This window comes from Chrysoperla carnea, chromosome 5 (assembly GCF_905475395.1).
Source record: "Chrysoperla carnea chromosome 5, inChrCarn1.1, whole genome shotgun sequence".
Lineage (NCBI taxonomy): Eukaryota > Metazoa > Arthropoda > Insecta > Neuroptera > Chrysopidae > Chrysoperla > Chrysoperla carnea.
Genome location: NC_058341.1, coordinates 16,422,077 through 16,434,979, shown reverse-complemented (window position 1 = coordinate 16,434,979; position 12,903 = coordinate 16,422,077). Strand labels below are relative to the sequence as shown.

General features: G+C 29.8%; 3 protein-coding genes across 3 annotated transcripts; 2 read left to right on the top strand and 1 right to left on the bottom strand.

Annotated features, from left to right (window-relative positions):
* Positions 1–3,881: 3,881 nt before the first annotated feature.
* LOC123300564 (U3 small nucleolar RNA-associated protein 14 homolog A) lies at positions 3,882–12,006 on the top strand. The gene is made up of 3 exons (XM_044883151.1): positions 3,882–4,846; positions 5,047–6,602; positions 11,958–12,006. Exons 1-3 carry the CDS (start codon positions 3,983–3,985, stop codon positions 12,004–12,006), a joined length of 2,469 nt encoding a protein of 822 aa, XP_044739086.1. The 5' UTR covers positions 3,882–3,982.
* LOC123301829 (28S ribosomal protein S30, mitochondrial) lies at positions 7,028–8,978 on the bottom strand. Its single transcript, XM_044884741.1, has 3 exons — positions 8,484–8,978; positions 8,275–8,407; positions 7,028–8,143 (listed from the first exon to the last, which is right to left on the bottom strand). Exons 1-3 carry the CDS (start codon positions 8,924–8,926, stop codon positions 7,064–7,066), a joined length of 1,656 nt encoding a protein of 551 aa, XP_044740676.1. The 5' UTR covers positions 8,927–8,978; the 3' UTR covers positions 7,028–7,063.
* On the top strand, positions 9,286–11,959 carry LOC123301830 (very-long-chain (3R)-3-hydroxyacyl-CoA dehydratase). The gene is made up of 5 exons (XM_044884742.1): positions 9,286–9,581; positions 9,707–9,823; positions 9,892–10,126; positions 10,201–10,546; positions 10,888–11,959. Exons 1-5 carry the CDS (start codon positions 9,498–9,500, stop codon positions 11,210–11,212), a joined length of 1,107 nt encoding a protein of 368 aa, XP_044740677.1. The 5' UTR covers positions 9,286–9,497; the 3' UTR covers positions 11,213–11,959.
* Positions 12,007–12,903: the final 897 nt, after the last annotated feature.

The window sequence follows — 12,903 nt, the reverse complement described above, 5'->3', positions numbered from 1 at the left end:
TCGATAAAATCGAAAAAAATTATCCGTTTCCGATTTGGGTAAAACTCATAATATAAGGTAATTTTGACCTAAAAAATTCAAAAATCGTGTTCATTTGGCGATTGAGTTAGTAGTTTCTGAGAAAATCGATATTTCGGATCGATTTTTGACGTTATTTCGAAAACTACTCCTCCAAATGTTAAATTGGTTAAAACTCATGATATAAGGTACTTTTGAACCATAATCATGAAATGGCAAATCAAACTAAACACAAAGCACTTTATTGTATTCTCAGTCTGTATATAGAGGAAGCATGAAGATTGTTTTTACAGATTTTGTAAAATTTTGTACCTTTACCATCAATAAAAGATGACCACTCTAACGCTTATTACTATACTTGTAAAAAACCACAATATTATCTAAAAAATTAATGTACCTTTAAGTAGTTGGTTAAGTAGTATCTAGGTACTTAAAACTTAGCCAAAGACCACAAAAATTTCCCAGGTACTTATACAAAGAATAAAAACAAAATGCCTATAATTTTAACGATATAAGATATACAATTAAAATTAATGGAAATTTTTAGGAACATCCCTAAGTAACCTTAAACAATGTTAAAAAATACAATATATAATAACATAGTTAATTGTTTCAATACCCTATTCTGTTATTTTTACATACAGAAGAACATTTTCGTTTTTCAAACCAAATTCAACTTGGAGTCTAACTAATCGATTGAGTTTTTTGTCGTAATTGTGAATAATTGAATTTGTTTACCGGACAACCTCAGGACCAATGTATTAACAGCACTTTAAAATTACGGGTTCCGAAAATTCTTTTTATAATCATTTGCCTGATCATTTGCTTGGAGTAAGATATACTATCAAAATTTCAGGTAATTATCTTTTTCGTTCTACAGGTGGGAATATAATATTAATTTACTTAAAGCAAGTTTTGTTTTCTACTAAAATTTTTAACTTCTTGCCCACAAATTGGCAAAATGGCAACCTTCTATCTTTTAAAATATAATATCGATTTACAAATAACAATCCTTATTTATCTAATCTTTATTTTTTTATCAAAAACTAATTTATAAAATTTCATAAAAAACTGAATTACTTTCACTTATAATGCCATAAATTTTAATCATAATAGATAAGATACGTCTATTTTTGTATGCAAGTGCACCTCTATTACACTCGAATTCAGAAAAAAATGACTGGAATCTTTTAATTTTTTATACTTTCAGAAAATATCATACGTAGAATCTTTCTTCAATCTCATTTATGGATTGTATGTATAATGTCCAAACGTCTTGAAACAAACCCTGTGAGAACCCCGGGGGAACGTCCATAAACTATAGGGATAAATTCCAGCCTCTTTGGAACCCCTCCCTCCCACTATGCCGCGACTATGATACTCCACTCGGATGGAATGTAGTTTTTTTATTGTCAAATCAAGAAGACGCTATGTATTTTCTGAAACACTGACAATACTGCATTGTAAGAAAGCTTTTGAACTAGTCCCCTGCCTCACTTGACCGAGCCACTTATTTTATGGATGATCTCTTTACAGTTAGATATTTCTCTTAAAAAACTAATCTTTAATTCGCTATATTAGCTAAATATACGTTTTTTCAGTAAACGAATATACGCAGTTTAAATTTATTTGTAGTCGATTCAAATTTATTGAGTAATATTGTATAAACGTATCTAAGTGTACAATACGTATTTAAATCTTTTATAATAACATTTTGAGAGACATACAGACTCATTGTATCCTATCAAGTTAATAATAGTTATTATTATTCAAAATGTAGGTTTATTTCTAAACTTTAATTATTAAAATTATAAGAATTAAAAGATGAAAAACATGTTGAAAAATCCATAATACCTTCTGTAGTATCCCATCTTTATCTAAAATTGATTTTTCAAAAAGAACAAACTTAATTTCCTAAATAAACAACAAGAACAAACTTTGTTTCTATAGTCATCATAAAAATATATTATTAAAAACCAATTAATCAAAGCCCACAAATTTTTTTAATGAAATAATTTAGAAAGTATTTTTCCTTCATCCTTCGTGCAAAATTTCAAGGCTCTAAGTCTTTTCAAATATAAAAGATAGTATAATGGATTAAGGTTCGATGTCGCCTTTGGCCCCGTCTGATATAACACCTTTTTTGATCTATGAGGAAGTCAATATTGAAGTTAATCATTTAATTTTTCAAATACTTAAAATATTGTGAATCGGTTTAATTTATATTTTTTTTTATTTATCGCTTATGATATCAATTTCTTTCTTCTGCCCAGACCTCAAAGACCATCATATGTCGGACAGAGGATTATCTACAAAATTATATAATAACATTATAATTAGTACTTATAATATGAACTTTAAAAATGTGGGAACAACATATGGTTGACCATTTTACTTAGATAATAATCAAACAGTTATTCTATACCCACCAAAAAAAAACAATAAAAATATCTCAAACAAATTTCTTGAGCCGATAGTTCAAAATCTTGTCGTTTATTCTCAAAATTAATTCGAAATCCGAGTTCAGAATTGTTCTTTTCGCAACTAGATGAGTATTTTTCGAGATATTTCTAACATGATTTTTGGAGATATTTCCAAAATTACTCACCCAATCCTTAGATGAACCCAATTTTTGTATTTTTTGGGTCAAAATTACCTTATACACCAAGTTTCATCAAATTCAGGAACATAAAATTTTTCGTGAATTTTTCGATTTTTTCAAAGGGGTACCCCTTAAGAAAATTGCGAAATATAGAGAAATTTTTTTTTTTGGTTCGATTTGAATAGTAATTAATTTCTAGGATAATTTTTACCCTACAAATACAAATCGCGTTCACTTGACGATTCGATGTGTAATTTCTGAGATATCGCCTAAAGTTTTATACGAAGTGTGATATTCAATTGTAAAATGAATCAGGTATTCGTATTTTTTTAAGTAAACCAAATTTTATGGATAGAATGCAAAAAAAAGAGAAATATTTTTCAAGCACACTAGTGTGTATTGGATAGATATAAAATTCAGTAAAAATTTCCAAAAAACTTTTCTGTCAGAGGTATCTAAGCAAAAAAAAAATTCAATTTTCTAAACTCAAGTACACCAAAAACTAAAAATCTAGATCAAATTTACTCAACGAGTAAAATGAAACTGAAATTTTCATTGCTGTAAGATAACTTTAATTTTTTATACAAGGAAAAATATAATTTTAATTGAAATAAAGTAAATTTTTTATTGACATTTTCGTGTTTATTGACTTTTACTTTTAATGAGTAATTTATAGTTTTATTTACATTAATCTCCAATAAATAAATTTACTACTTTATTTTCATGATGCTTTAAATGATACACAATAAATTAAAAATATACAAAAACAAATGAAAAAAATACAATTGAATGAGCTAATTGTTGAAATATCCCAGTGTTTATATTATTTTTATAAATAAAATATTAGAGTATAATCAAATTTTTATTTGCACTTGACGATTTCTCGAAAACTAAGCGAAATTATGAAATAATTTATTCTCAATTGTCGTTATAACGTTGAATTGTTAGAGAAATTCATCGTCAAATGAAATCATAATCGAGACTAAACATCATTTTTCGACTTTCTTTCAACCGATTGATTCAATCACGATTCTTCGTAGATTCAACCAGGATTCCAATTTCGAAATTATGTACTTGGTTTCGTAATATACTGGCTGACATCTATACCTGTCTTGTTGTAGTAGAGCAGCTATTGACTTAAACAATATACCTGCTGCCATCTATACGTGTCTTGTTGTAGTAGAGCAGCTATTGACCCAAAGAGAAAACTATGTGACAGTTCAGAAGACAGCTCATAGAGTGCGCTCATTCATAAGTTAATTTTGAGGTTATAAACAATTTTTTGAAAGTGTCAAATGATCTATTTGATTATACCACGTGTGTTTGATAAATAAAATAATTTTTTTCACATAAACGAAAACCATGGACGAAGATATTAATTATTCGGACGAAGAAATCTCTGAAAAAGAGCATTCTCGTTTATTGGAAGCCGTTTCAAAACTAGATAAATCTCAACATATTCGAAAACCCACAAGAACCGAACCATCTTTACAAATATCCGAATACAATTTAGTAAAATCAAGTGCTGGTAAAAATAGTACAGTAAATTTACACAATTTAGTCAAGGTATTAAATAAAAAGTCTAGTCAAATTGATATCACAAAAAAAATCAATAAAGTTCGTCGAAATGTAAAAACAATTCCAAAACCATTAGAAAAACCGGAAGCACAGAAAATTCAACGAACTGTAGCTTATGAAAATGTGAAGAAAACACTCGATAAATGGGAACCAATTGTATATGCAAACCGTGCTGCTGAACAGCTAGAATTTCCATTACGTAAAGATCCAAAATTGAAACCTGTCGAGACGACAACGGATCTGTTGCAACGATTTCGACTTAAAAGTGAAATTGAACTTGAAATGGAAAAATTAAAACCTGAAAAACCAAAAGAAGAAGTTGAATCCGAATTTCCATTAACATTGGCTGAAATGCTAGAACGACGGAAAGAAGCAGCTAAACTTCGTGCTCAGCAATCGTATAAAGAGGCAAAAGCTCGACGACAGAATAAAATTAAAAGTAAAAAGTATCACAGAATTCAAAGACGTGAAAAAATTAAACAACAAATTAAGGAATTTGAATATTTACAAAAGAATAATCCGGAAGAAGCGTTAAAAAAATTGGAGGAAATTGAAAGAGCTCGAGCCGAAGAACGTGTCTCATTACGACATCGATCTACTGGACAATGGGCGAGGAGTAAACAAGTTCGTGCTAAATACGATAAAGAGGTATGAACTAACGTTTATTAGAAGTTATTCTCAGGTTAAAGAATGTCCTCAAAAAACGATATCATTTTAGTTCGAATGAAGGTCTTCAAATTTTGGGTTTAAAATTTTAGGCTATTTTTGGAGTAACATAAAAAAAAATAATGATTAGCGCAAATATTTTTCGTTGCTCTAAATTTTTAATATTGGCTTTTTTTTTACAGAGTCGACAAGTTTTGGCCCAACAACTTTCCGTAAGTCGTGATTTAACGCAAAAGATTAAAAAAAGTGTTGATGATGATTCAGACAACGAAGAAGAACAAATCAATGAAATCCATTCAACATCAGAAGATCCATCGAATCCTTGGATAAATGGGATAAAACCATCATCAGAAGTTACAGATTTTTTAAGTGGATATCGAAAATATTGGAATGAAAAAAATAAAACACAAATCGATGTATCAAACTCTAAGCCACGTGAAGAAAATAAATTTACCGAAGTATCGAGCACTACCTTAGAAAATGATGACCAGATTATGAATCAAGAAATTGATGAAGATGAAATAGATATTTTTAAAAGTAAAATAAATGATTTGAATGAGACAGAAAAGCGTAAAACGCCCAAGAAAACGGTAGCAAAAACAAGTAAGAAAAATAGCAAGAAAATTAATGTAACCAGTACTGTAAATGGTTGGACTGTTGAAGAAATTGATGAAACCCTAAACGTTAAAAATGAGGATTCACTAAAGAAAAGGAAAAAACTAAAAGATTCTAATCAAGAACCACCTAAAAAGAAAACAAAAGTTAAACAACCTTCAGAAGAGATTCAAAAGAAGAAAAGAGTTAAACCCTCTGCAGAAGAGACTGAAAAAAAGAAAAAAACGGTAAAATCAAAACTTCCTGAATCGCAAAAGGGTACCATTGACGATATTTTTGAAGATATCGACTTTAAATTGGAGAAGAAATTGAAAAAACGTGTACAGAATATAAAAAATCTTAACGATTCATCTCAATCAGAGAAAAAGGAGAAAAATGAACCAAAATCAAAATATAAACCAGATTTATCGTTAAAATCACAAAGACAAATGCGTCCAGATTTGGATGAGGCGTTAATTGAAACTGCTGGCTACACATCAAAGCCTGCAGTAATCAAAACATCACCTCAAGTTCAAGTGGAAAAATCTGATGATAAGATTCCAGATATTGATCCAACAAGCTTCGTACAAATTGAACCAAAACATTTAAAAACTAAAATTACAACAAATCAAAATTTGGACGATGCTCTTGATGATGAAGATGGAGTTGAAGAAGATACACAACAAGCTTTGATATCCGAAGCTTTCGAAGATGATGACATTATTGCTGATTTTCATAAAGAGAAAAAAGATGAAGTCGATGCAAACACTCCTAAAGATATTGATCTATCATTACCAGGATGGGGCTCATGGGGTGGAAAGGATATTAAGAAACGTAAAAGCCGTCGTTTTGTCATCAAACAACCGAAAAAAGTTCCACGTAAAGACGATAATAAAGGAAATTTAATAATTAAAGAGCATAAGGATATTAAAGTTAGGGAACATCAAGTTAATGATTTACCATTCCCATTTAAGCGTGTCGAAGATTTTGAAGCGTCAATACGTGCACCACTTGGCAATACATTCTTACCAGAAACCGCACATAAACGTTTAGTTAAACCAAGTGTAACAATTAAAACGGGAGCGATTATTGAGCCTATGGATGATAGTCAATTGGTATTAAATAAAATACGAAAACTGAAGAAGGGAATTTTGTAAATATTGTAATTTTTTTATTAAATAAAAGTTATTTTAAATTTAAATTGTTTTTTTTTTTTGTCTTTTCGTTGTACTACAATCTAACTATCTTCACCTTGTCTTTTATCCCGGATCCCGAAATATTTTTGATTAAATAACACACAGACGGTACCAAGGAAGATGGGATGCCACTATGCTTGCAGGCTACTGTATAATTTTTAATAAACAAGTGCTTTTACCAATTTTTTTGTGTTTGAATTTGCAAATAAACCTTACGTGATAGAAAAAAAATGACCATCACTTTTGAAACGAGCGCATTCTAAAACATATAATTTAGCAAAAATATCTCATGCAGCTGACAAATCTCATGCTTTTTATACAAAATTTTAAAAAAAAGCAACAAATTTTTATTAAAAATTTTTAAACACAATATAAATAATACAATTTACAATTTTCTACATTTACAAAACTACGGGAAATATGTTTTTTCCCATTTATTTTGATTTTTACGTTTCGTACCCTCTGGCCTCAATTTTTTCGGTACATAACGTGGATGAAAATCATCATAACGTCGATACGCAATTGGATTATTATCTTTTAATTCGAATGGACGTCGTCTCGGCTCTAACTGGCGTGTTTTATGATCAATTTTATAAATACGTTCCCAATCGTAAATCTCATATTGTAATCGATGTCGAGGTCGATTTGACATCATATATTTGAATTGTTTTTCCAACCATTCACGTTTTTCGTTATCTTCAATATCCGCAATTGTTTTGATATTTTCCCCTAAATACGGTGTCATATTCTCAATTCGTTGGGCCGGCTGGTTTATGTAAAATTTAAGTAAATTCTTTAAAACTTCGTCGTTGAAACCAATAATTTTTTTATTTTCATCAATGTTTTCGAACAGTTTTTGTGGTTTTAAAGCCCAACATATATTTCGTCGTGGATTATTCGGCATATTTTTCCCGTGTAATAATGTTGTATTTAATTGATAAACATAAAATGACCAATATTGTCCGTTGGTAATAATATTTTGATTCACTAATGGATAAGTCAGATCCGTGAATGTTGAAAATCCCTGATAACACGCTTGCGAATGCAGCCATGCAAAAGATGATAAAATTGATTGGGCATGTAGAGCTTCTAAATTATCTTCCTCACCAAAAGTTGGTAATCGTTCTAAAATATGCCCTCGTCCATTGAACGACAACAATCCAAATTTATATGGATCATCTGGCCAGAAACCAGGGATATTTGTACCATGTCGAAACTCATTGTTATATCCCAATACTTTGGGATTATAATCGAAAAAGGGTACCTTAAAATCGCTATTCGTCGCATCGTCCAACGAAATTATTGGATCTAGAGGTAGGGTGTTACGTAAAGCTAAAAATGGCGATCCGATAAATTGAATTGGACGATCAATGGGATCGTTGCTCATAAATTCTTGAAATTTGTCATTTTTCCTGGTTTTACGTAATCGTTCTGATGGTTTAAAACCGCCAACAAACCAGAATGCTTCATGTCGAGGTGTTACATCAATCTGAAACGTAAATTTTAAATTTTTGGAGTGATTTCGATTTCTATGTCTACATTGGTTTTTTAAAATGCAGATTTGTCGCCCAAGAAACAAAAACTTCTACGAACCAATCTTTAAAATTGAAAATATTTTACCTGGCTCGTTAAAAGGTGTTCGTAATTTTTCGATAAATTATTTATAATTATTCGATTTATTTGATCAATTATAGAACGGCTTATTAAATTTTCTTTTTCGGCTGGAGAAAGTGGTTTACTTTCTGGTTTTCGTCTATAAATTTAAAATACTTTAGCGAATAAGAAAACATCACAAGAAATTCAATCAAAGTTCATAATCTCATACCGACCTTACTAACTGAAATTCAACAATCAGTGCATTTTCAATTTCTGATTTTATATCCTTAATAACTGCATCTAAATTTGATTCAATTTTCTTATAAAAATTTGGAAGCTCGGCTCCATGAATTATATGAGTTCGAGTACAATGTTGTATAAACGATAATGCATTGTATGGAATTTTTGTATCGTTAAGTACCACAGATTCCCAACCATAATATTTGGGCATATTAATTTTCATTAATTTTTCCTCAACTGTATGAAGATTTTTAATTTGTTCAGTCCAATCCTCAAATTTTCGTTCCCGTCTTGCTCTTTCGCTAACTTCATAAATTGGTGGATATTCAGGTAATTTTGTCAACTTAGATGGTTCTGTTGCGACCAATGTACTATATCCACGATATGTTTCATTTAGAATAAGTCGAATTTTCGATTTATATTTTACAATCGACATTTTTTTCAAGATAATATAACCTAAAATACAATACAAGAATGAAGAGAGGTTATGTTCGAAAACAAGTTTGTTCGATATTTTAGTTTGTTCCACAAGCGGGTTTTTTGAACTTTTATTTTGGTTTAAATTTCTCGAAATAATCGTTTTTTTCTGGGAGGAAAAAAATTATTTAACTCTTATTTTACGTAGAAAAACATTTTAGCTATTTTAAAACGAGAAAAAATCATTAAGTGGGATTCGAATAACTGATGGAGATATATAACATCAACCTTGAACAAAACAGGAATTCTTTAATCCTTATCAGAGAGAATCTGTCATGAAATTCTAAAAATTTTGTATTTAAAAAAAATACAAAATTCAAAACCACTTTTAAATTACATTTAATTAAATGAATTACGTAATCATTATGACTGACTTTATGTGAAGTTAAAGTCCCAGTTTCTAGAACTATGCAAAAATTTTGACCTTTTGACATGATTGCAAGTGAATGAAAATGGAATTTTAATGTTTTCATTATTTTTTAAGTGCAATATTTGATGTTTATCGAAGAATACGTAAATTAAACAAAATAATGCCAGAAGTTTATAGCCCATTCGTGTATTGGTCCCAATCGGAAGGGAATATTACCCTTAAAGTTGATTTAAAAGACGTAAAGGTAACAAATTTTTATTTATATTTATAAAACCGAAAATTATTTTGGATTTTAATCGGGGTCAATGGCCTGAATCCAAATTACCGGTTTTCGTTATAAAATCCACCCATAGATTGCAATTTTTTTAGGATCCAAATATTAGTTTGGAGCCAAAACGACTACAATTTGCAGCTCGTGGACATGGCGCTAGAGGGGCGCATAATTATGAATTTTCACTTGATTTTCATTCCGAAGTTAACCCGGAGGTATAAGCAAAAAATTTGTTCATCTTCTAAAACCCACAATTATTCGATTTTTGGTGATTACATTTCAGGAAAGTACGTACAAAGTTATAGATAGTAAAGTAGATTTTGCCATAAAAAAATCAAAACTTGGGTGGTGGCCCCGTTTAACGGGACGGCCGCAAAAACCGGCTTGGTTAAAAATTGATTTTGATCGCTGGCAAACAGAAAATGATGACATTAACGATGATGAAGTACGCGATGTACGTCAAGATTATCCAGAAATGTTTGATAAAGTACAAAAAGACGAATTAGGATACCGTAAAGGTAAATATATAATTATGTGGTGCGTGTTTTTGTATCCTTCTTCAATTATACTTTCTTTTCTCTTTTTATTCCAGAGGATATGAAAAAAGTTTATCTAATTTTTTACAATTTATGCCAATTTATTGGATTCGCATATATATTTACTGTAATGGCGATACGATATTTTCGAGATGGTCCGGATTCAATGCCGGGCACATATGCGGCTGTGGGTAATGCAATTAAATTTGTACAGTTAATACAATTTTTAGAGGTGATGCACCCAATGTTTGGATATACAAAAGGTAGTCCGTTTCCAGCATTTTTACAAACTGGTGGCAGAGCTGTGATATTATTTTGTATGATCGAAGCGGAACCTCGAATGCAAGAGAAACCAGTGATATTTTATTTATTTTTTGTATGGACACTTATTGAATTAGTCAGGTAAATATTAAAACTTTAAACTTTTTTTTCTTTTTTTGAAACTCCACTTAAATGAAGATAGAGAAAGTCGTTCAAAGGCTTTGAGTGGTTGAAATTATCAAATTTTATAAGAACAATTACACAGGTCTGTGACTAAAAAACTGCATAGGATTTTTTACATTTTCTTATAGATTTTGACCTCCCAAAAACAGGAAAACTATTCAAACATTCTATCACATAGGTTTTCATAGATATTAGTTACAACATAAACTAGTCTTAAAGTCTTGAAAACTTTAAATTGAATTTTAAATTTTATTTTGTTATTGTACGAACTAAAACAAACATTTTTTTCTTTTTTTCAGATATCCATATTACATAAGTCAATTATACAACAAAGATATTGGATTCTTAACATGGTTACGATACACCATATGGATACCATTATATCCATTAGGTATTGTGTGTGAAGGTGTCATTATATTACGTAATATACCATATTTTGAGGAAACACAAAAATTTACAGTTTCCCTTCCAAATACATATAATTTTGCATTTCATTTTCCAACTGTGATGCGACTATATTTGCTAATTTTCATAATACCCGTTATGTATGCATTAATGTCACATATGTATAAAGCGCGTGTAAAAAAATTGGGTCCGAAGAGTTGGCAAAAGAAATTTGCATGAGTTTTATATTTTTAAAATAGACCTTTTGTGGAAATTAATTTGTGTATCTTTTATGCCTTAATTTACGGAGATAATGACTTCAATAAATGGTAATTTTTCAACCTTAAAATTTCAGCGAATAATTTTGAACTTTAATATTTAATATAAAACAATCAAGTTTCGATGGAAGTCTTTGTCTCTGTGAATGGGGAAATAGTTAAAATATAATTAGAAGTAGCCATTTCTCGGATATCCTGGCAGAGACTTCTAAGACAAGTGTTGTTGGCTGCTTCAAGTAATATATTAACTAGTTCAATAATCCTAATTTGGAGATTACTATATAATTCGAAAAATTCATATACAGATTGTAATCAAAACCAAATGGTTGCAGCAGAAATCGAAAGTTGAGTATGTTTTTAAAATCGATTTCTGTTCAATGCTTATGCGACCTTCAGAGTTATTTAAAATAAGAAATAGAAGATAACTGTAAATTGAAAAGTTGTTCGTTATAAGAAAAAAGTATTTTGTTGGACAAACTTTTTCGTAAATAAAGAGCCAGCAGATTTTTTATCATTCATTGCATTCTGATAAGCAATTTGAATATGTCAAAAATCATCCAAAATAGGATTAATACATAATTGTATTTTTCAAACTTGTTTTCAAAACATACCAGAATTTTTGCTTCTATAAATCCATCCTATTGCCTTCTATTTTTAAGTGTAATTCTGAACAGTGAAAGGTCTATTTACTTATCCCTTGAAAATTGTAAATCTGTAATTGAAATTTTTAATAAAAGACTATTATCGCAGCAATAAAAATATATTTTTTATTTACTCACAATATGCATATACTCTCCCCAACTTAAATGCTCACAAACACTCTTGAAAAATAGTTTTCTCGTTCTCTCTAAATGATTGAGGAGCTGAAATAATCAGCAAAAAAGGTGGTAAACCAAATATAGATTACAGTGGGGGTAGGGGCAGAGAAGATACCAGAGACTAGGTGCTAGGGGCCAACTTGCGGTACTCCTCTTATCAGTATTAGAATTAACTCAATTGACCTCTGCCTTTTGTTCCCAATGTATGAGCTAGTTTTGGATAATTAAGAAAATAATTAAAGTTAATTATCAACTAAAATACAAAATGGAAAAATTTTACGCTTTAATCCAGATACATTTTCTGTGAAATGAATGTCTGTATACTGAGATATCGAAACGGTTAGTTTTTCCTAGAACTACACAATTTTTTGTTAAATCATGTAAAATTAAATGATGTGTTATTTCTATATAAAAGTCACAAACTCATATTGGCTTGTTTTTCAATATTCTAGCAAGAGACCTACTGAACCCTTAAATATTACAATAAATTTAATTGGCTGTTTTTCATAACGTACCAATTTTAAATAAAACGCAGATTATTTTTTAATCTTAATACCAAAAATAATTTACATATGTTAATGACCTAACTAAACTTTACTGTTACTAATATTTAAATTCGCAGAAAAATTAATTGCAGAAATTTTATGATTAGGATGAATTTCTTTAAAAAATATACACACTGTCTGAAAATTAAAGATTAAAAACGCAAATCGAAGGGATTTTGTAAAAATAAAGGCTGAAATACATGCATGGAACATTGACCTGTTTATAAGTACGTTGGCCGGACACGAACCTACCGTCACGTCTATCGATTGTCTGGATTTGGACATGAATT